General features: G+C 43.9%; 1 protein-coding gene across 1 annotated transcript in view; it reads right to left on the bottom strand.

Annotated features, from left to right (window-relative positions):
- Positions 1–25108, bottom strand: part of TEX2 (testis expressed 2) — a 108412-nt gene that overhangs the window by 35659 nt on the left and 47645 nt on the right. Inside the window, exons 3-5 of the mRNA XM_065908689.1 lie at positions 7662–7862; positions 6234–6576; positions 4706–4953 (exon numbers count right to left, since the gene is read on the bottom strand). Coding sequence (XP_065764761.1) covers positions 4706–4953; positions 6234–6576; positions 7662–7862 — 792 coding nt within the window. The remainder of the gene's footprint in view (positions 1–4705; positions 4954–6233; positions 6577–7661; positions 7863–25108) is intronic.

Raw genomic sequence — 25108 nt, 5'->3', positions numbered from 1 at the left:
GCGCCAAGATCACAGGGCTTTGGAGACTTCAGAGGCTGGCACAGCCTGTGCTTTGAGATAACAGAGTCACGAGGGCAAGTCAGGGCTCAGAGGCTGACGGCTAATGGCTAACCATCTGGAGAACCAGGCCCTTCCTCCAAAAACAGTGGTATTTTATAATTCAAGTTTTGAGCTCCAAAGTGCCTTCAGAAAGCCCCGAACTTGCTTTTAATTACTGAGTGAGAATCCCTAACAAAAGTGCTTAGTACTGTTTAATCCAAGTCTAGTCTATATTTACTAGTTATCACTGGGTATTTTTAACACGGGCTTGGCTCCTGAGCACCTGCGGCCTCACTCACCTCCTGACCCGCTCAGCACTGGGCAACGCGTGAGAAAGGAGGCCAAGTGTGTGGACACTGTGAGTGACACAGGCCACTCCAGACATGGCAGCCTGGAGCCCCCCGGGCGAGGAAGGCTTTGAACACGGCCTGTCAGCGCAGCAGCAGGCCGAGGCAAAGGCTGGAGCTGTGTCCCAAGCTCCCTGAACAGAAGGGGAAGGACGTGCGACCTGGGGTAAGCGTGCGGGTGGTGGCCCACACTGACGGAGTGACAGTGTAACCTGAAGAGATGTCCAAGGTCCCCTTGAGTCTCAGAGGCCCTTCAGTCCCTCCTGGACTCGTGACAGCAGAGGCAATATGAACCAAAGAAATACCCTGGCCATCTCGGGCAGGAAGGATGTGTACAAATGATCACATCCAAAAGGTCCACACTTGATGAAACTGTGAGGAAACAGGCATTCTTGTGACCAGAGGGAATGAACACTGGTGCAACCCTTATGGAGGGGAATTTGGCAATATGTAACAAAACTACATGTGAGTTTACATTTTGACATCCTGCTTAGATTTCATCGTGAAGTTGTATCCCCAATAACACAAAAATACACATAGCCACAAAGTTATTCACTGCAGTGTTTGTAACTGCAAAATATCATAAATCATCTATATGCCTATAAGAGACTGAATATACTACAGAACATTAACACAATGAAGTCAGTCTTCATGGCTGTTTTAAGAAAAAAACAAGAGGAAGGGAAGATACCTAAGAACTGATGTGGAGTGATTTCCAAAGTGTACCGGTAAGTGAAAAAAGCATGCGAAAGAGTGTTCTTAGCGTGGACACCCTCTGTGTGAGAAAGGAGGGGAAATGAACCCAGAGAGGATGAGCCAGAGTCTAAGGAGACTGGGTCACTACTGCGGTGAGGGCGGGGGTGGGGAGGATGGCATGAATGAACAGGGTGGGGGAGACGGCACTTTTCTGAGTATGGCTTTGTACAGCTTTGGTTTTGGGAACCACGCGAACGCTTCACAGGCAAAGAATAGAAAGGAAAATCAAAGATGGGGTTGGGGGAAGGTCCTCATTTGCTCAAATCTCAAAATTAAAGAGAAATGAAACTAGTAAAGAACTATCTCCACTGAACAGAAAAGCCTGAAAAGTGACAAAAGGAGTACAGGAATAAATACTGTAGCATATCTTATTTCCCCAAAACGGTGCAATGCTCTTCTAAGAATTTGCCGCTCCAGTACTCTTGCCTGGGAAATCCCATGGATGGAGGAGCCTGGTAGGCTACAGTCCGTGGGGTCTCAAAGAGTCAGACATGACTGAGCGACTTCACTTTCACTTTTCTCTTTCATGCACTGGAGAAGGAAATGGCAACCCACTCCAGTATTCTTGCCTGGAGACTCCCAGGGACGGGAGCCTGGTGGGCTGCTATCTATGGGGTCGCACAGAGTCGGACACGACTGACGTGACTTAGCAGCAGCAAAAGGTAGAATCTATGCCCCTCTGGGCTCTTTGACTACTCTGACTAACAGCACAGGAAGGAAGTGACATTATTTTACTTCTGAGATTAGTCATACTTTTACTGTCATGAAAGGCAGTACAGTGTCCACCTGTCTTTTTCTCTAGGGACACTTGTGCTTAGAACCCAGCCACCACAATGAAGGAAGCCCAGGCCACAAGGAGAAGAGCCGAGGCCCTCAGTCTGAACTCCCAGCCACCACCCAGCATCTACATGCAAGCTGTGCGAGCGTCATCTTGGAAGCAGGTCCTCCAGCCCTGAGTCCAGCCTCCCCATCTGTCACTGCATGGAGCAGAGAGAAAGCTTTACTGCGAGGCCTGGTGAAATTATAAATTTGTGAGCAAAATAAATCATTGCTATTGTTTTAAGCTACCCCATTTGGGGCTGTTTGTTACACAGCAATAGATAACTAACACACACACCTATACCTGTTCACAACCATCTCTACTATCAGACCACCCCTGAGAGCCAGGACATAGACAACATGTGCTTCAGGCCAGCCAAGTAGATGTGGAAGCCCAGCACTAATCCTCCTGCACTTTCTTCAAAAGCCCCTCTTTCAAAGATAGTTGTCTCTGTTCACACAGTTCTGGTTCTCTGTGGCTTCCTAGCTCGGGCAGATTAGAATCAGTAAATCAAGGGGAAGGGTGGAGACGAGGATAAGCAGTCGAGGAAGGGCAACTAGGACACACCAGGTAGCTGACAGCTGACAGAAAATGCTGCAGTCTGTGGTCTGGGGTGGCTCAGACCGGGTGAAAGGCCTCAACTCGGTGGCCTCACCAGACCACAGGCCTGAATTTCCATGTATTGTACTGAGTCTTTAAATCAGCAAGGAAAGATGAAATCATCCCTGCCTGCTCCGCCTAAGGGGGCCAGGAAGTGCCATGCGGTTTTTAGAGATTTTTATCAGGCGCAGAAGATGAAAAAAGATCTTGGTGCCTAAAGGGGTAGCGCTAAAGTGCCTGGAAGAAAGGTTAGCAACAGCAGCGCTAGGTCGGGGCCTGGGCTGTGTGCCAGCAGGGCCTCCCACAAACCCCAGCGATGACATGAAAGAACAAGCACATGTAAACACATACTGAGGAAACGATGTTCTAAAACTGTTAATTTACAGAACTCTTTTTTAAAAAGCAAGCATTTACTTAGTAGATCATTTTCTTACATCACACAGTTCTCCTCCTGATCCTCCTGAGTCTGATGGGGGTCAAGACAGCTGACTACCCAGGGAGAAAGGGGACTGGGGTGGGGGAGTGGGAGTCAGTGGTAAACAGGACGGTTCTAGAACAGTTGTATATGATCCCACCCTAGCTTAGCAGGAAGTCTACTTCCCACTCTAGCTGGTAAATTAAGTCAGAGGTGCAGGCAGTGGGTCAGAGGCCAGCAAAGGCATATGGTCTTTTTTGGCCCTGACAGAGTAGGATGAGGGAAGGTTCTGGGGCCTCTTCCATAGTGAAGAGGGTCAGCAGAAGAAATAAAGGCTGAAGGCACAAAGAGGAAGGCCCCAGATGCTTCTGGTTAACAGAAACACAGTCATCTGATCAGAGGTCAAACACTAGCAACTGAAGATGGCCTCGTCCTGCCCCACAGGCGGAGGCTGTGCCTCGGAACCTGAGCGGCTGGAGGCCTGCGGTCGAGCAGTCTGAGAATGACCCACCAAGAAGGCAGTCCTGGCGGCCAGAGGGCCTCGGAGTCTCGGATCAGGTTTGGAGCGCTCCATCACTTAGCAACTGCGAAATTAACCTACTTAACTTCGGTGAGGTTGGGTCTCTCCACCTACAAAATGGAGAGCGTACCAGCGGGTTGGCAAGACTGTTCAAGGGATCAGAGTAATTCTATTAAAGGATCTAGCAGGATCTGGCAGATGGCAGCTTATGTTAATCACAAATGCTCTCAAGTCAATGTCCAGCTTGTTATACTAATACTGTGCAAATAATGCTGATGGTAAACCTTCAAAAGCCCTGGACACAGCTGAGGAGTCTGAGAAGTTGAGAATACAATGGCTATTGAAAAATTAGACCTCTACTGCTAATGATTTTGTGAATTTCCCTGCTGATCACCCAGCTGCTCAGATCAAATGCTCAGGGGTAACCTCTGACTGCTCTGGTTCTCTCAATCCTGCATGGAATTCACCCGCAAACCCGGCCAGCTCCCTCCAAGAGTCTCCCAAGGGCAGCTGCGTCTCACCCCTGCTGTGACCCTTCAATCTCAGCCCCACTCTCGGCTGCCACCGTCACCTCCCATTCGCCACCACCACCTCCCATCCACCCTCTTCCTCCTCCGCCCCTTCTCCATGAGAGCCACGTATCTTTTTCAAACTCAAACAGATCAACATTATGCCCTGCTCAAAGCCCTCCCAGGGCCTCCCATGATCTGACTGACGAGGAGCTGACCTGAGGAGGCCCTGCCTCTGTCCCTCGCTCACTGTCACCCACGCCGACCTCACGGTGGTTCCCTGAACACTGCAGCCACATCCCTGCTTTGGGGCCTCTGAACCTTCTGGTTCCCACACCTGGAATGCTCCCCCCACACAGATCACAGGGCTCGCTTCCTCACTCTGGCCAAGGCTCTGCCCAAGTGTCGCATCCTCAAAAAGGCCCTCCTCGACCATCAATCTAAAGTAGACATTCTGGCCACTTCCCATTCTCCCTTGTTTGGCTTTATTTTAATCCTTGTCGGCACCCGATGTTCGATGCTCGCTATTTCCCAGAGTAGAATTACAGCTCCCTAAGAGCATGGCCCTCATCTGTCTGGCTCATCACTGTGTCCCCAGTGCCTGGAACAGGGCCTGGTACAGAAGAGGCGCTCGAAGGGCTAGTGTATGAAGACCTAAGTTTACACGCCGGACAGCCAAGCCAGGGCAGCCAGCTTTACCTTTTTCCCCGTGGTGGGGCTGCTCTCCGCGCTCAGCACAGGGCTCCTCTGCGGGCTCCGGTTTTCCTGGGGGACACACCTGGCCATGTACACGCTGTAGTCCAGGAGCATCTTTTGCCGCACGCCGCCCACCAGCTCCTTCTGCTTCGGCTGGGCCACAAGCTCATCCACGCTGCCTTTGCTGCTGCTGCGGCTGTGGGTCAAGTGTCCTGAGGGGCTGCTATGTCTGCTGTGTGAGGGCAAAATCCCTGGGGCAAAGAAGAGATGGCTGTTAACGCAGACGAAGAGGGCAGCAGCAAGGGAAACGGAACACAGAGCGTACTCCAACGGGTTCAGTTGAAAAGTGGCTAAAATGCTACCAATCACTGTTCAAAAAATATAAGGCTATTTCCCAGCCTGAAAGACACCCTCCATTGTAATGATAGATCATTTTTTTAGAAGAATTTTTATTTTTCTTCGAGATGATTCAGAGTAATGGGAGCCATGATACATATCTGGTAGGTACCCTTTTTTCTTCCTGGTAACTTGTTAGGGTCAAATGAAGGACTGATACACCTCCCAGGGGCACATGGAAAGGGGGCAGAAAGCTAACTGGAACTGCCATAAGCCTGTGGATGGAAAAACACACCATCTTTCATTCATTCATTCATCCAACACGTTTTTTTAATCAAGCACTTTCTCTGGGCCAACTCCACATTAAGAAAAAGATTAAGACACACACAATAACTACCCTTGAACTCAGGCACCCAGACAAATAAACCACAGTTTTCTGAAATAAACACTGTAACTGAAGCACAACTGGGAAGCATAGGGAGAGAGCCTCTGCCCGAGAGAGCTGAGAGGCGCTTCCCCCAGTACTGACCTCCACAGGCAGTAACCTCTGAACTGCCCCTTGAAAAAATAGTTGGCAATTTTCCCAGCCCAGGTGGGGAACAGCAAGCCAGGCAGAGGGAACAGCATATGCCAAAAGCAAAGACAGGGCGCAGAAAGCAAAGACAGTGTCTTCCAGGCACTGTCTGGAGGACAGTGAGACAGTCAGCGACGTTCCAAGCAAAGTACATGGGATAGAGGGACAGGAAATGAGCACAGGGGCCTGGTGATTGAGGCAAACGCAGCGAGTCAGGAGCCCAAGGATTCTGACACTTGGATGGTGATCTCAGGCATGGAGGCCATGCTGAAGGCCAGGAGCTTGAGAGCATGAGCTGCCTTCTCACCAGCCTTCTTATTACAACTAGGGTTCTGCTGCTGCTGCTTCTCTCAGAGGAGCCTCAAGATATAAAAATAAATATAATCCTTAAGGAACCAGCAAAGACAAAAAAAAAAAAATCTGTAAATATTTCCATCACTGGTTAAATGTTTTGGTACAGAGTACCGCAGTGAGCAGCCTAGAAGGTAAATGACCCCTGAACACACCTTAGGTAGCAGACAGTCATCAATTCAGGGTGGGCCTCCTTCCTACCTGGGAATCTCTCTCAATTCACTCACAGGCCCTTTAAAAATACATAAGCATTAACACACATGTCATTACCTGGTTTACTTCCAGAGACACCAGGTGGTGGCTTCTTGGTTTCTGACTTCAGCTTAGATGCCAGAAAAAATCTCCTAAACCACTCCTCTTTTTCTCGGCCAGTTCTCCCAAAGAGATAGAGTATCTGATCTCGATGGCCAGATCGTGTTCCCTCCTGAGAGTGGGGTGGCTTCTTAGGGTCCTCGCCTCCCAGCTCCCGCTCAGCTGGTGGCTTCTCTTCGGAAGTTTCTTTGTCAGTCTGGGCCTTAGACATAAAGTCATCTTGTTGACCAAGCTCAATACAAATGGGGTACTTTTTATTCCAGATTCGTTTTCGAGCCAAACTTTTAGGCACAAGATAAACCTATGGAGAAAGGGAAATGATTTACATGCTAAATTAAGAATTGGCTATGATGAGCACTACTACTGTGCAGAGCACAAATGCAGACGTCATAGTCACTTTTGACTAAAATGATGAATGTAAAAGAATTGCCATCTGTCCATAACACGACTAGAGAAACTATAATTTTTTAGAATATTTATTTATTATTTATTTGACTGCCAGGTCTTAGTTACAGCACACGGGATCTTTAGTTGTGGCATGCGAACCCTTGAAACTAGAATTTCTAGAAATGACTTTTTCTTCAAAATAAGTCCAGAAAGGAGATGTTCAAGAACTTCGACAGTTACAAATATCTATGATTTTCAGGTAACAGTAGCACAATAACTATTTAGAGGATTATCATCAATTAAGTCTGAATATGAACTGACTTTAATGACCCTGGGCCAAACTTAAGCCAAAGAGGGAAAAAAAAGAATTTATCAAAGTAGATCTTGACAGGAAGCTCAAGTTAATCAACCTCAAGTTAAGAATAAATTTATTAAAAAAAAAATTTTTAAAAACTTCTGCAATTTTGGGGAAACTCAAAGATCATGCACGAGAGTTTTAAGAAAAATAGAGAAACAGCTTTTTGGAATAACAAATAATTTACATTTCTCAAGAACAGAAGTATGTCATACTTTTAACAAAATGTGGTTATTTTGCACATATATCCATAATCTCCAGATTTATAGGGCCTCCATTAGTTATTAGCCAGCACTGTAACATGTGACTTTTTGTCTAACCAAAAAAAATTAACTCTCCAAGTCAGAAGGGTGTATGATGCCTTTGCTTCTCAAAGTGTGGTCCGTGGATTAGCAGCATAGATATCACCTGGGAGCTCACAAAAATGCAAGCTCTCAGGGTCCCCTCATAGTTGCTGAATCAGATTCTGCGTTTTTAAAAGACACTCAGGTAATTCATATGCATATTAACGTCTGACAGGTACTGCTCTAAATTAGACTAATACTTTAAAAACACACACAACCTTTTTAAGTGAAAAAAATACAGTAAAGCATTTAATATTCCAAATACTTTTCATTCATCTAAGCTTCCAAAAGTAGGCTCACCTTGCTGTCCGAGAGGTCGTAGATTTTCTGGCTGATGTAGGTGACCTCTGGTTTTGTTTCGTTGTAGCTTGCCCTTCTGGATATATTTTTATTGGGCTTTGAAAGTCTCAAGGTCCCACCCTCAAGTCGAACAAAGACTGAATGTGTCAAAGTCGCATGGTAAGTTTCTGGATCATAGTTGTAAATCTCATTCATCCATCCCTGATGGAGAAAAATTTCCATTAACAAAATGAGAATAAACAGACATCTGACTCAGTATGAAAACGATGGCCACTTCGATATTCAGGACACTGAAGCCAAACTTGACAATGAGGCAAGTACTAACTTATTGATGACAAGAGACTGTTGAGACAAGTTGCTTAGCTTGAAGGATAATCAGTGCTGAGGAGTAATTTGATATGTTCTTGATACCTAAAAACCTGTCTTTTCAGGCAGGAAAAGACAATGTCCATTTTCCTAAATAATTAAAGGTTTCCTTCTTTTTTTGAAGCTGATAAGCCAATCAGGAAACTTAAGTTATTTTGATGTAAATATAAGTCTCTCACCCTGACCTCCTCTGGGGACGAGTGATCCCACCCAATCTGTTCTTAATTAACCAGACACATCCATTTCTCAGCCGGCCTGAAAACAATCTTTGAGATTTCACAGACCATATTAACTCATGTTACCGTACCATTCCCCATTTATATCTCAGTGAAATCATATAGTAAAGTGGATGATCAAGAGTTAGGCATTAAACAGAACTTTCCTGGTGGCGCAGTGCTTAAGAATCTGCCTGCCAATGTAGGGGATGCAGGTTCAATCCCTGGTCTGGGAAGATTTCACCTGCCTAGCAGAACTAAGCCCGTGCACCACAACTACTGAAGCTCTCACTCTAGAGCCTGTGCTCCGCAACAAGCCCTTACTCATCACAGTTAGAGAAAGCACGCATGCAACAACGAAGACACAGTGCAACCAAAAATAAATAAATAAAATATAAAAATAAATAAATAAATTGCACTTATACATATGCTATTTCAAAAAAAAAGAGGCATTAAATAAATCACAGATACAATCAACAATACATCAAAATTCAAAGATACACAGTAACTTTTAAAGTTGTGTTCCAGGTTCCCCCTACCCATTAATATAAGTTTAAAAATCCACATATGAATACAAAGAGCAAACATATATATATATACACACACACACATGTATATGTATGTGTGTGTATATATATAGGCTGTGCTGGGTCTTCATTGGGGTGCTTGGGCTTCTTGTGTGGCACAGCGCATGGGCTCTAGAGCAAAGGGCTCAGAAGTTTGCAGTGCATGGGTTTAGCTGCCCCGGGGCACATGGGATCTTAGTTCCCTGACCAGGGATTAAACCCACATCCCCTGCAATGGAAGGCAGATTCTTAACCACTGGACCACCAAAGAAGTCCCAAGAGCAAACAGTGAACTGTACAGGCAATACACAACACCGTTACACACAATAAAATTATGCTAAAGCTGGTTTTAGCTGCAGTCAGTATTCATCATTTAACACTGCCAGCCCCACAGTACTTTTTCGGATGATGTGGGTGACCCAGATCTCTTTAAATGAAGTTCTTTAGGGAATTTTAATTACTATGTTCCCACTCTCATTTCATAAATGTCTTTGAAATAAGCAGAAAAATGCTGAAGATCACTACACTGGAGTTGGGGTTGTCATTCAAGGAATAGCCATTTCCATGGTGAGTATTTGAGTCTCACACCAAAATCCTGAATTGAGATCCTTGGCAAGTGAGGGATTTTCAAAATTCTGTTTTATTCTTTCATCAATTCATCAAAACATTCACTGAATCTACATGCCAAGTAGTATGTCAGGAGTTGATACACAGATTTTTAAAAGAACAAGATTCTTGACCCAAAGGTACTCCCAAAACAGTTGAAAAGAATAGGTCCTCATTTCACCATTTCACGACCCCACTAGAGTAGCCATTAAAAAAAAGTTCTCACAAAGAGTATCCTGAGCACTTGACTGGAAATAAAAACAGACAAATACACTTCTTTGTCATTGGGTGTGTGTATGAAATTTAAGAGCCAATTATATAGATTTATACACTTTAGATCTTTCGCATGAGCTAGGGATATTTCTCCATCCTTCCAATGAGTCATTGCATCTATTTAAAAAATGCTGGATGAGCAAGCAGTTGCCATGGGAAGAGGGTGTAATCTAGGTGTTTGAAAAGAAAGGACAATGATCAAAGCAATGATGCAAAAAACGGGGACAAGTGATAGAGCACTGGAAGTCTGAAGTGCAGTGTACTGTCAGAGCATCAGCTTGGGTGGGCTTATTTTGCTTAGTACAGAACTAAATGCAATTTTTGGTTCACAGTTTGTCTTTTTCTTCAGTCTATTTTTATGGGGAAGTCCATTCACTGATTTTTGAATGTTGAACAGTTTGCATTCTTGTGAAAATTATGCATGGGTCGTGATGTGCTGAAGTTGGATTATACGAGCTCATGAGAGCTGATACCACACATCTTTTTCCAACTCCACATTCAGGGACCTTATGTTGGTCCCTGAACTTGCCAGTTGGTCATGGTGGGAGATTGACACCATGGAAATCCATACAAAGAGGGCTTCCCCCACCAACTGGGGAGCCAGTTTACCAGCGCAACACAACTATTATGCTATTTATACATTGTTGAATTTGGTTTGCTGGTGTTTTGTTCATTTGTCCCAGTGCATGAGGGAAGGTTTATTGTTTTGTTTTGTTTTGCTTTTGCAATATCTTTTGGTATTATCTAGCCTCATAAAATGAGTTGAGAACTGTTCCTTCTATTTTCTGGAAGAGTCTGTATAGAAATAACATTTCTTCCTTAAAGGTTTGGTAAATTTGCTATGGAAGCCATGTAGGAATGAAGTTTTCTTTATAGAAAGGTTTTAAACTATGAATTCAATTTCTTTAGTTACTATTGGACTATCCAGGTTATCTATTTCTTCTTGCACGAGCTTTGATACTTTATAAGGAAATTTGTCTATTTCATTAATTTTCCAGCTTCTGGGCATAATGTTGTTTGTAGTATTTCTCTTTTATTCTTTTAATTACTATAGAGTCTAAAGTGATGTTCTCTCCTTCAGTCCTGACGTAGATATTTCTTCCTTTCTAATATAATCATTTAATACTATTAATTTCTCTCTAAGTACTGTATCAGCTCCAATTCTTGATTTGCTATATTTTCAATTTCATTCAGTTAAAAATATTTTCTACTTTCCCTTGTGACTACCTTTGGACCCATGGCTAATCAGAAGTGTGTTTTCCAAATATCTGGGAAATTTTCAGATATTTTTCTGTTACTGATTTCTAGTTTATTTCCATTAGAATCAGAGAATGTGCTTTGTGTAATTTCAGTTCTTTTAAACTTGTTAAGGTTTGTTTTATGGCCCAGAATATTTTCTATCTGGGGACTGGTTCATGGACACTATAAAAAATATGCTTTCTGCTATTGTTGGGTAGAGTTTTCTATAAATATATTTCTTTGTCTTTTTAAACACAAACCTTCTTCGCTAAAGATATCCTGACGTATGATCCATAGTTTTCCTTTTTATCCAATTTGGTTGCAGAAAATACTTTCTTATGTATAACAGGTTTACTACGCTTAAAATCCTAAAGGCAACTAGATTAAAAGAAAAGTTGAAGCAGATCTGATTTTTTCAGGGCTGCTTCAGAACCATGCTCAAGGCCAGGTTATGTTTATTTGCAATGTTACTAAAACCAAGACGAATCCATGGAGGGAGGGAAAGATGGGCTGGTGCTTAAGAAGGTCTAATGGTCAAGGAAGGACTAGGAAACTAAAATGGCAACTAGTTATCAGTGTCATTTATGAGCCATTTGGCCACATGGTTCCCACCTGGGATTGCTTTTTCTTGAATTCATTACAATACTGCTTCTGTTTTAAGTTCTGTTTTTTTTGGCCATGAGACATAAGGAATTTAAGCTCCAGGAGCAGGGATCAAACCCACACCCCCCTTCATTGGAAGGCGAATCTTAACCACCTGACTGCCAGGGAAGTCCCTGATCATCGTAATTTGATATGACAAACATTTTTGCAATAATATCTCCATATAAACAGAGAAGGAAATGGCAATCCACTCCAGTATTCTTGTCTTGAGAATCCTATGGACAGAAGAGTCCATGGGGTCACGAAGACTCAGACACAACTGAGTGACTAACACACACATCTCCATATAAAAGACCTTTTATTAGTTTCCAGTTATGTAAGATTATACTAGACATACAAAAAAGCCAATAGCATGAACATGGTTCTGAAATTTTAAATAAAATTCTCAGCCTTATAGTTACCATCCAGTTACCAGACAAAAAGTATGAAAGGAAAAAAGACAAGCATTATATTGTGAAGTTATCTCAAATAATAGGACAGTCTCTGAGAAAGAGTATAAAGGATCTTCCCTTTTTGAAACTCCTAAGTCTGGACAGATTATTTATGAGTAAGAGAAATTTAAGAATAAAAGATTTGACTGTTTCTCTCCAGTTGGGCTTCCCTGATGGCTCAGCTGGTAAAGAATCCACCTGCAATGCAGGAGAGGCCACCCACTGAAATATTCTGACCTGAGAATTCCATGGACTGTATAGTCCATGGTGTTGCGAAGAGTAGGACACAACTGAGCGACTTTCACTTTCTCTCCAATTACTTTCATTTCTTCTTTCCTAAGTCAGAAAATGTGGAATTATCCAGGGAAGCACTCACTATCTAATGGAAATACAACATGAGCCATAAATGTGCATCATGGAAACATGTAATTTTAAAAGTGGCTAGCAGACACACCAAAAGAGAAAAAAGCAGGTGAAATTAATTTTAACAATGTATTTTATTAACTCAACATAACCAATTATCATTTCCTTTTTAAATATTTATTTGGTCTCAGTTGCGTCACATGGTATCTTCCTTGCATCACGTGAGATATGGTTCCCTGACCAGGGATCGAACTAGGGCTCCTGGCACTGGGAGTGTGGAGTGTTAGCCACTGGATCATCATGGAAGCTCCCAAATTATCATTTCAACATGTAATAAATATTAAAAATTATTTTAAAAGTCTTTTGTTTGTACTAAGAGAACTCTGTAGTAAATACTGTACTAAACATTCTTTGTTTTGTACTAAGTCTTCGAAATCCAGTGTGTATTTTACACTTCGAGAACACCTCAGTTCAGAATAGCTGTAGTTCAGTGCTCAGTGGCCACACATGGCTGGTGGCTACTCTATTAGACAGCCCAGGCCCAATTCTGGGGTTCCAGCTTTTTAAACCTAGGCGCTGGGCTCAACCAGAATGGTCAAAACCCTCCTCTTTCCTCTTACGGATACTTCCATAAATGCAGGTTTATGCCGTGTGTTAGTAGGCGCTTTACATTATTAAATGAGAAGATACTCTAAAGTCATCTCCAAATGAACCATGCTATTTTAGAAATTCAAAACCCCTTTAAAAAGCTAACATAAAATACTAAAAAATCAGGAATAAGAGCAAAAGTAATCTAGCTAACAAGCTAAAGTATTTAAAAGCTCATGAAGTTCTATAAGACCATTAAAAGATACTCATTCAACTTGTGAACAAACGTACATAACATGTTTAGCGTATTCCTTTGATTTTTGGTAGAAAAGATGAGACACAGACACGCTCATGGGCTTGCTCAGGCGAAGAACCATCACTCTGCACTACCCTAGCAAACAGCTGCTCAGCTTCTGTTCCTTGCCAAGTTCTTACATTTGGTTAACGAGAGCAACCGTTTGTTTCCAGGTGCTTCGGGGACTGGTTTTAGCCGCAGAGCCAGGCTCGCGATGAGGCCGCTTGAGCTACCGCCTGAGCCCTCTACAGAGTTCCCCTGGGCCACCGCCCGTGTCCGCCCGTGTGGCCACAGCTCTGAGGTGAGATGTGGCTGTCCTCCTCCGCTGACGGCTCTGACAGGGACAGACCGCCCTCCGCCACCCGCCACGCTGCAGGAACACTGGAGCAGCCTGATTCTGAGGAACGTGGGACATTTCAAGTCCCCAAAGCCACAGGACCCTGCCCGCCCCACTAAAGGGATGGCAGGGAGAAGCAGCGGGAGGCCCAGGGAGAGAGTCCAGGAGACGCTTTCCCAAAGCGGAGGGGCTGCGAACTGCCTCTCCTAGTTAGGACTGGGGTGGGCTTGACCCTCCTTCTCCCAACCCCCATCCTTTCACAATCACCCAAGGCTGTGCTCCAAGTACAAAGGCACCTGTGGTTTCTCCTTTCCTTTTATCTTCATATTTCCTCCTTCCGGCACTACCGTTCTCTTCTTTGTGTTAAAAATATATTGGAGGTTAAGGTCTACAGCTGCCAAAACCGAATAAATACAACCCACAAATCAGGATTTGAACTGCATGTCTGCTGCGAATGATCGTTTGTTAGCTTCAGTGAGTCTGGATCCTTGATTTTACTTGATGACATGAAAGACTGCTGGTCCAAACACAGGCATGGAAACCACCCCACATCCATCAGCAGAATCACTAAGAGCGTGGCACAGTTAGGTTCTGATCCTGGCGTGACCACTGACCGCCTGGCTGGAGGATGCTTAGCTTCAGACCCTTGGCTTCTCACCTGTAAAAGGGTCTGGCATGTCTTCCCGGCTTCATGCCTCCCTTGTCCCCACCTCCCACTAGGCTCAAGCCGGAATGACTTTCTCTACACTAACAGTACATAATTTTTTTTTAATATATACTTAAAATATTTATTTATTTAGCTGTGTTAGGTCTTAGTTGTGGCATTCGAGATCTAGAGTTGGGGCATGTGGGATCTAGTTCCCAGACCAGGAATTGAACTCGGGCCCCCTGCATTAGAAGCTTGGAGTCTGAGCCAATGGATCACCAAACAAGTCCCAACGGTACTTTACTGAGGTACAGTCTGCATGTAGAAAAGGAATAAATCATATGCATACGATGTTTAAACTGCTAATATTGGTATTCATTATAAAAGCTGGCATTTCAGTTCACATTATGATCCTGGCCTTCCCATGAATTATCTCCTTCTGCCAATTCCCTAAGAATTTGCAGGTATGGAAAGTGGTGAGGCAGGTTAAGTGATTTGATTAGACAGTGGGTTTTGTTTTATTTTGTTTTTTAATTGGTCTGTGAAGCGGCAAATCTGGGACTTAAACCGAGTCTGTCTGCCTTTGAGGTCTGGGCTCCTACCCTATCTCCACTGCACCGCCCCACCTTCAGCCTGGCTAACATCTGCCCAACCCCTGGGTCACGGCAAAGATATCGCTTTTCCCAGGAAGCTTCCCGGATTCCCTAAACTCTGTTCTTTGTTACCTTTATCCTTCACTCACTAACTGCCTGGTTTACTTAACTAAAGCCTCCACAAGACAACCATAGTTTTTAACAAATGCTTGTCGACTGAATACATAAATGCAGCCTAATTCAGAGGGTGGCTGTGAGTACTGAATACAATTTGTAAAGCACAGTAAGCAGCACAGATTGGTGTGCCCGTCACGGCCTGCAGGCACAGCTGCGGCTGCTCAGGGGGAGAGAAGCATAGGAATGAGCTGAGATCCTACGAGGTGCGGGAGCTGCAGGGTTCCGTTTGAAGTAGACTTGGTCACTGTTCCCAAAGAGGAAAATCAAACCATAACTGCACCAAAGAGCATAGAATAAGAGAAGCAGCAACTCAGAAAGACACAGAAGAGTGAAAACTGTTAATGCTTTCCAGACTGGAAATTGAATTAGCCACTTCCCTGTTGGCTCAGATGGTAAAGATTCTGCCTGCAATGCAGGAGACCCAGGTTTGATCCCTCGGTCGGGAAGATCCCCTGGAGAAGGGAATGGCAACCCATTCCACTATTCTTGCCTGGAGAATACCATGGACAGAGAAGCCTGGAGGGCTACAGTCCATGGGATTGCAAAGAGTCGGACACTACTGAGCAACAAACATTTTCTAACACTTATCAGAGAAAGCAGTGTTGTGACTGGAGCCCAGGTGTCCCCACTCCCACGTAAGGCTCTCTGGAACATCACAAGCTTTGATAGGAAACCCTGAGAGAATCACAAGAGCTGCCACTTGACCCACACTGTCGGGCATCCAGGATGCAGCCTGGCCATTGGGAGGCTCAGGTCAACAGGTGGCCAGGCACTGCTGCTCTCCGAGTTCTCTGTTCTGCCCCTGAATGCACTCCTACTAACCTGAATCCAGGTTGCCCATGCAGAAAGCAATTACCCAGTACAAACTCTGACTGCTTCTTTTTTGTGTGTGGCTGCCTCGTGGGGCATGTAGGATCTTAGTTCCCTGACCAGGGATTAAACCTACACCCCTTTATAGAGGAAGCTCAGAGTCTTAACCACTAGACCACCAGAGAAGTCCCAAAATAAAACATTTTTTCTTTTTTTCATTTTTATTGTTTTGGCCTCACCGTGTGGCATGTGGGATCTTTGTTCCCCAACCAGGAATCGAACCTGCAACCCCAGTAATGGAAGTACGGAGTCTTAACCACTGCACCACCAGAGAAGTCCCATGACTGCCTTCCGACACCAGCAATCAGCTAACTTTTTCCTGGGGCCTCACCTACTCCCTAGATGAAGCTATACATAGAATTTCCAGACCAAAGCAGCCAAATGTCCAATCTTGTGAGCAGCGCAGCAATTCCAGGGCCTTCATCGTGTTCCCCATATAGTGACCACTGTCAACTGCTCGGCTGTTATAAAGTTCTGAACTCTGAATTGCTCACCAAGTAAGATCTTTCTCCAACTCTGTCTTGTTATGGGACACGGGGGTGGGTATAAAGGGAAAGAGATACAGTTAGTAACTCATTCCATTTCAACAGCTCAACTAAAGAACTCAGTGGAGAAGGAAATGGCAACCCACTCCAGTATTCTTGCCTAGAGAATCCTGTGGACAGCGGAGCCTGGTGGGCTGCCGTCTATGGGGCTGCACACAGTCGGACATGACTGGAGCGACTTAGCATGCATGCATGCAAAGAACTCAGAAACACTCCCAACCCACACTAGAGAGTCTTAGACAAGCCTTGTTTCTTTCTGACACTGGAACTGTCAACGTGGAGACACAGGGCCGGCCGCTGGGGGGGACAATGACTGCAGTCAACTGGGCTGCAGCTGTCTGGCCCACAGACTGATCCTGTGATCCCAGCCATAAAAGGTCAGGGGTTTCTCTTCAATTCTCTGCTGGATTTAGAAGCCGTGACTGACTGAAAGTACAAACCACAATCTATAAAGGGGCTCATTTAATACTTGAGAAGATTAAAAGCTACAATTAACCTTTTGCAAAATAATAAACTCTGGGAGAACTACTATTGGGCTCACTTTCAGTTACAGTGCCAATCAGGAGGTCAAGGCCAGTGCTCTCTTCGTCAGCTTGATGTTGAGCTGACCAGAGAAATGCGCCAGCCCTTTGGCCTGAAGAAGCAATGGGGATTTCTGTCTTCAGCGTGTGGAGGGCCTGGGCCGACATCCTGCTGTCACACGGCTGTGCTGGCCACAAGGCTGCCTGCCCCTGCATCATTCCTTCATCTTGTCTTTCAGAGAAGGAGCAAACCCTAAACATAAGAACAGAGCCAGGACCTGAGGTCCCTGCCACTGAAAATCATCTCTGAAGCACACAAAAATGTGGTTATTTTTCTTTTGTCCCCCAGACTAAAACATAAGCAGGATTTTCACTTTGCCAGGCTCCAACCCTTTTTGATGTATTAATGGTTTAGAACCAGAGTCATCAGTTAAAACCTAATATCATAGATCATGGGCTTAGAGAATATGGCAGGAACAGTCTGCTAAACTTTAGATGCTAATTTGATTTTACCCACGAAAGACAGATAGACCTACTACGGACACACAACTCACAACTATGAATGACAGGCTCAAGCAAAAAAAAAAAAAACATTCAAAATAAATGCTGCTTGAAGACACTATCTTAAAAAAAAAAAAGTCCATTAAGGGAGGAAAGCACCAGCATCAATACTATCTGCATCCTCTGACTGCTGGCTTCAAGGTCACCTTCACGGCAGTGTCACCAGACACACTGGAGTCAGGGTTAAAGCCACAGTCTCAGCCTGGGAGAACGGCTGTCCTCCTAGTTTTTCCTGTCGTTGGGGGCAGCTTGCGAATTCAGGTATCTGCATTGGCAGACAGTGATACAGGTAGGAGATAACAACCATGTACATTAAAAAAATAACACTGAATATCAGATGAACCAATGAAATAATCAAGGTCTGACTTATGTCAATACACAACAAACATTAAATCATATTAACAAGTGTTGAAATTATAAAACAGATTAGCAAGCAAATAAATTAGTAAATCAGCTTTAGCTCATACATCCTATCAGTTAAATTTTGTTGAGAATACCCACAATATATACATTTACTTGTAAACTATCAATACATACATGTTCTAATACAGCTTTTATAAAATACAGCTTTTATAAAAATTTAAAACAGTAATAAAGAGCAAAAAAAGAAATATTTAATAATTAGCCTTTTCACTAACTTAGTTATTCCTTACTAACAGCTTTGTACTATCTTCAGCTGACACATCAAAGTTCAATATACATACTTTAGGGTGAGGCTCACTGTTAATGATAATGGATGTAAATCCATATTTCAAACAGTCTTCTTGATAATTTCCAAGGATATTGACCAAAGGTCAACAAATGGTCACCTGCACATTAAATATTAGCAAAGCTTATTTGCTTTCTTACAGATAAAGAATAAAAATACACATGCAAATAGAAACTGTAATATTTTCTTCTTGGATTGTGTCTTTAGCAACCTATTTGGGAGACTACTGAATAGAGAGACAGAATGAAACAGTTCACAAGAGCCACTGGGGTACCAAGAAGCCAACATGCTCATATGCTGGGGCTATCTTGCCTATAATCTCTTGTCTTTGGGGGGATGGCAAAAAGCTCATTCTTAAAGGCTAATTATTGCACAGTAAAAACAATCTTCAATGGGTTTTGTATCTTACTTTACATGACACATAAAATTTGGATGTGAAAAGGTATCTAGCATTGATATTTTTTCATGGTTAATATCTTACTCTTCTAAAAAAAAAAAAAAAAAACATGATTTGAGAAACCTCAGACTCATAATGCCCACGCCTCTCTCCTCACTCCATAGATGACACCTGGAAGAAAACCAAAAAAAGTACTGGATGATCCTCCAGTACTGAGCAGGAATTCAGGATGCATTTTCCCAAGGAAGTAATGCTGCAAACTGTAGTTACATGTAGGTGGACCAGAATTATGGTTTAGCCATGCCATAAGCTAATAGGTGAAAAGGAAAACTGGCAGAATGTTGATAATTATTGAAGCTGAATGTTGGATACAGCGGGATCCATTATACTTTTCTCTCTACTTTTGAGTATACTTAAAATTCCCTACAATAAAACATTAAGAAGTAAAAGATGAAAAAAACAAATCATTCCAGGGTAGCCTGACATCCTTGCCACTGTTCCTATGCAATCAAGAGGCATTTTCCACACAGTTGCTTCTCCAACCAACTCAAAACATGGGGTAAGTGAGACAATCTGCACTGAGACACCTCACCTGACCTCTCCCAGCAACAAGGGGCACTGGGAAATAGCCGTGATTATAAAAGCCAGACAGAAAAATTTAAGTGACCTATTTCAGGGGCAGGGTATTTTCAGTTAGGTACAATGTGGGGGAAAAAAAAATTTTTTTTTTTCAATTTCTCGTATTCATTGTACTGAGAATTCTGAGAGACCAACCAAGAGCAACCTTTTCCGGCTGTGTGCAACAAATCTCTTTTGGCTGAATGTAATGAAGCTGTTTTTGCCGTAAGGTTTGGTCACTCTAATTTCTTAAAAGAAAGAATTGCATGAAATTGAGGTTAAAATTACAACTTAGAATTTCTTCTCAAAATTGATAATGTTCTCCATATGAAAGTGTTCTTTTATATGTCAAAATCACAGCCTGCATTTAGGGAACACAATTACAAAAACTTATCCCTCTTACTAGAATTGATGCTTTTGAACTGTGGTGTTGGAGAAGACTGCAGAGAGTCCCCTGGACTGCAAGGAGTTCAAACCAGTCAATCCTAAAAGAAATCAACCTTAAATATTCATTGGAAGGACTGATGCCGAAGCTGAAGCTCCAATACTTTGGCCACATGATGAGAAGAGCCAACTCATTGGAAAAGACCCTGATGCTGAGAAGGATTGAAGGCAAAAGGAGAAGGGGGCAACAGAGGATGAGATGGCTGGATGGCATCACTGACTCAACGGACATGTGTTGGAGCAGACCCTGGGAGACGGTGGAGGACAGGGACGACTGGCATGCTGCCGTCCGTAGGGCTGCAAAGAGTCAGACCAACTTAGCGACTGAACAACATACCTCTTATCAAACATCTAAATGTGACATGACCCAAGGAAAAAAGGCTCTCCAAAATTAATAGGTGAGTTTGGCAATGGTCTAAAAGTAGTATTAGTCAACCTATAGGCCATATCTTCCTAAAACAGGTTATCACTATGGAAACCAACACCCTACACTGCTGGGTTCTGCAGGTGGTTTATAAGTCTGAGGTAAAGACTTCACTCATGAATATAATTTACAATTACATGAGTCATACACTCAGAACCTTTCAAAATCTGTAGGAAGCATCTCATTATGGACATGTGGAAACTCTGTGTGCAAGAATGTCACCGAATATAATTGTGCCTAAGCATCCGAGGGGGGCCTGGTTCTAAGACCCCTGCAGACAATGAAATCCATAGATGCTCAAGTCCCCTTATATAAAATGGTGTGGCATTTGCATGTAACCTGTGCACATCCGCCTCATAAACTTTTTAAAAACTTAATTAATTTGGCTGAGTTGGGTCTTAGTTGTGGCATGCAGGATTTTTTTTTTTTTTTTTTTTTAGTTGCAGTATGTGGGATCTAGATCCCTGATCAGGGATCAAACCCAGGCCCCCTGCCTTGACAGCATGGAGTCTTAGTCACTGGATCATCTTACCTAAAATAGTGTTAACTCTATGTTAATAGTTGGAAATACAGTGTAAATAGTTGCCAGCATGCGGATTGTCCGCATCTGGCAAATTCAAGCTTTGCTTTTTGAAACTTTCTAGAATTGTATCCAGGTAGTTTTGATCCACAGTTGCTTGAGTATGCAGATGGGGAACCTGAGACTATGGAGTCTGACTCTACACTCCTGGTCATGAGACAAATACAGTCTTGGAGAAGAAAGAGCATCCAACGTGCTTAAGAACACTCAGCAAGGCAAACATCCCAAGTACGAATATGAGATGCCTCATTCTCCCATTCTTACCCAGAGCCCCTAGTTCAGGGTATCTAGTCACACAAAGTACAACTCCCGGAAGGTTACTGCTTAGCGGTGTTGCCCACAATGATGCCCTTGGACTCAGTGGAATGCACAAGGCCCCACCCAGAGCTAATTTACCCAGACCTCCGTGTTTGTAAGTCCCATTAGCTTCTCCTAGCATTTGGCTTTCGTGTGTTCACATGTCACTTTGTTTTATTTTATTTGGCTGTGTCGGGTCTTAGTTGCAGGTGGCATCTTTAGCTGTGGCATGCAAGATCTTTTAGCTGCAGCGTGTGAATTCTTAGTTGCAGTATGTGGGACCTAGTTACCTGACCAGGAATCGAACCCAAGCCCCCTGCATTGGGAGCATAGACTCCTAGCCACTGGATCAACAGGGAAGTCCCCCACATGTCACTTTATTATGAATGCAGGTAGCAACTTTTTCCTCCTATTTTCTGTTTTGTATCAGCTATGAATTCCCATCACTAAGAAAAAGGAGGCTTTGGAGAAGGTTCTGAGAGTTATCCTGTGGATGTTGTGACAGCTCTTTTGCCACAGCTTCTGTTCTAGACAGCAAAGCTGCTGACTGGTGGGGCTTGGGGTGGGTGGCGGCAGAGTATCATGAGGTCTAACCAACCCCACACCAGTCTCTGAGAACAGCTACGGCTTGGCTGCAAAGCAGTCCTTTTGGCTCACCATCCCACACACTCATCACTGCTGCAGTGTCATTTTTAAATACAAATGTCTGCAGTGTGGCTGGAATAATAAAACCACCTGGATAAAGTACAGAAAAGCTTTATTTTTCTTCTCCCTTTCCTGGTCATGTGAAGGCACCTCAAAGAAAAACTGCAGTGTTCCTTGAATTGCTTATGAAGCCAATAAAGAAACCAGGCTCTCAGTCCAGGCTGCAAGGACTTCCTGGGCCCATCAATGAGAACGTCTATGGTTCAGAGGTTTAAAACCACACTGGCTCCTAAAACAGTCCCGAGCACCGAGCTTCCTGCCTGACAGGTTTGGGGGCTTCCAGATAAAGGGCAGGCAGTCTGCAGATCAAGGGGCTGGGCCTCTGTACTAGCACATTCTGTCACAGAATGATGTTTTATAGCCTCCTGTCTTACTGAATGCTTAAAAAATGTCCCATACCTGCCCTCAAGAATTGCATCATGTCCTTTATAAAAACTAACTAAATAGCATCAGATGCACAGGAAATAAACCCGCTGATAAATTCCCTAAATCAAGCCATTTTTCAAAAAGTGACTCTTTCAATTCCCACTAGAAACGGGTTCACAGAACTGCTTTACAAAGAAACCAAGGCCCATCTTCTGCACCACTTTAAAAGCCATAAATCTGGAGGCGGAGTGGAAACCGAGAACACGCCACCACCCTCATCTCTCCAACGCTCTACTTGGCATGCATTCCTCATCCCTCACTCCCGTTGCACTCGATGTATGAACACTGGTAAGAGGAGAGCAGACTTGCTGCCAGGCGATTTCTAAGCAGCAAACATCAAGTTTCCAACCCTGTCAAAGATGGACCATCCTGGCTTTTCCACTCCTGTGGAAAAAGAAAAAACTCTCCATAAGCTGTACTTTTTATTGTAATTATTTTTTATCTCCTTGAAAGATCAGTCTTATCAAATCTCTTTTAAAAAAATATTTATCTGGCTGTGCCGGGCCTTAGTTGCCACACGTGGGAATGCAGGATCTAGCTCCCTGACCAGGGATCGAATCTGGGTCCCCTGCACTGGGAGCATGGCGTCTTAGCCACTGGACCGTCAGGTAAGTCCCTCAAACCTTATTAATTTATTTTTAATTGGAGGATAATTGCTTTAAAATATTGTGCTGGTTTCTGCCATATATCAACATGAATCAGCCCCCTCAAATCTTGACAAAATGTTTTTCCCCAAAAAGGCAACTGTCAGGGAATTTTTTAAAAAAGCAACTTCCTAGGGAGATGACAGGGTCAATATTAACTTACTGCCTAAATTTTCAGATTAAAACCTCATTCATTCATCCATCCATCCATCCAACAATTACTTAACACGTGCCTAGTACATGTCAGGGGCTGAGGACACAATGATGAACAAGATGGCCATGGCCTGTGCGTTCATGAAGTTTATGGTGTCCTGGGGAAGACAGACAGTAAACAGATAACTATGGCTCTGATAAGTTCTATGAAAGTGAGGTAGAGCAGGCTAGCCGTGCCTTCAAAATTCAGGCATCTCTTTCCATAGTGGGAAGGGGCTTCCCGGTGGCTCAGAATGTAAAGAATCTGTCTGCACTGCAAGAGACACAGGTTCCATTCCTGGTCTGAGAAGACCCCCTGAAGAAGGAAATGGCAACCAACTCCAGTATTCTTGCCTGGAGAATTCCATGAACATAGAAGCTCGGTGGGCTACAGTCCATATAGTCCACGGGGTCACAATGAGTTGGATACGACTCAGCGACTAACACTTTCACCCTTTCCATAGTGTAGAGCCACTGCAGAGAAGAAGCTGCCCCACCGAGTCCTAGATTTCCCAGGGCCTCTGGCATTATGGAGGGTCTGTGGGACTACTCACCCCAGTGGAATGTGAATGGAAGTGATGTGTGTCACTTCTGGGTCCAGGCATTTAAGGAGGTACATGTTCTCTTTGCTTTCTCTTTCCCCTTCTGCCAGCTGGATGCAAGAAATTCTAATAACTTAGAGTGGTGGTCAGCAACCTGGGCCCAAGGCCTGTTCCTATGAAGTTTTATTGGAACACAGCCACACTCATTCATTTACATATAGCTTACAGCTCCTTTTCTGCTACAACGAGGAGCTGAGTGGGCTGCAACAGAAATAGAGCCATAAGTCTAAAATATTTACTCTGTGTGTGTGTGTGTGTGTGTGTGTGTGCTCAGACATGTCCGACTCTTTGCAACCCCATGGACTACAGCCTGCCAGGCTCCTCTGCCCACAGGATTTTCCAGGCAAGAATACTGGAGTGGGTTGCCATTTCCTCCTCCAGGGCATCTTCCCGACCTAGGAATTGAACCCGAATCTCTTACGTCTACTTGATTGGCAGGTGGATACTTAACCACTGCACCACCTGGGGTTGGGGTGAGTATCTACTACCTAGCTCTTTAAGAAAAAGTTTGCCGAGCCACAAGATGGAAGGAACTTGGGCTCCTAACCAACATGGGCCCCCATCCACCTACGGCCAGGAACACCCATACTGGACTGTTAAGAAGGCAAGGAACAGACTTCTAATTTGTTACAAGAGCAAATGTTATCCTACCTCATACAGAAAGCACAATGCCCAATGAGAAAATGGAAAATTAGGCTCTATTATACTATCCTTTTCTTATCACAACATTGTGTTCTAAATGTAATGTCAACACTGCTAAATGTTTTAAAGGGTCTTTTTTTCTCCTATTTGGCTGAGTCAGGTCTTAGCTGTGACACACGGGACATTCCCTCATGCGGGATCTTTCATTGTAGCATGTGGGCTTAGTTGCCCCTTGGCATGTGGGACCTTAGTTCTCAGACCAGGGATTGAACCCTTGTCCTCTCCTTGCAAGGTGGATTCTTAACCACTGGACAACCAGGGATGTCTCTAAAGCGTCATCTTTTCAAAATGCTTCCCCAGAGTGTGATTTCCTACTCAGTAAAACTAATCAAGCCCAAAGCACAGTTGCATTTGAAATCTTCAACTTGCAACACACATCCTACCCTTCTAATTCTTGGTAGTGGCCCCTTTTAGAATAGAGAATGCATTTAGCCAGGTGTCTAAAAACAGCCCTGCGCACCAAACAAAAGACCTCAGGCTACAATGTACAATTTTCTTGAATTACAGGTGTCAGTCCATGACAGCACGGAAGTATTTGTTCTCTTGAAGGAAAATCCAAATATATTTATCACAGGGACCAAGGGTAAAACACCTTCCTTAAAAAAAAGGAAAAAAAGTCAGTCCTGCCTGGCTCCCCTGTGGGATCTTGGGCGAGTAACTTACCCTCTCTGTGTCCACATCCTCATGAGCACGTTACCTCACTGCAGACGGCTGTGGTGAGGATTAAGTGAGATACTATACCCAACATTCAGCGAGCCCGCTGTCGGTGCTCAGCCTTGCAGTGCTGGCTTTACTGTTTATTATCAGATCAAAGCAACCACACTGTGCCGTAACTTTGGCATCCTCTGCGTG

Source organism: Muntiacus reevesi, chromosome 18, assembly GCF_963930625.1.
Source record: "Muntiacus reevesi chromosome 18, mMunRee1.1, whole genome shotgun sequence".
Lineage (NCBI taxonomy): Eukaryota > Metazoa > Chordata > Mammalia > Artiodactyla > Cervidae > Muntiacus > Muntiacus reevesi.
Note: the sequence above shows the minus strand (reverse complement) of the source record. Positions and strands in the feature narration are given on the sequence as shown.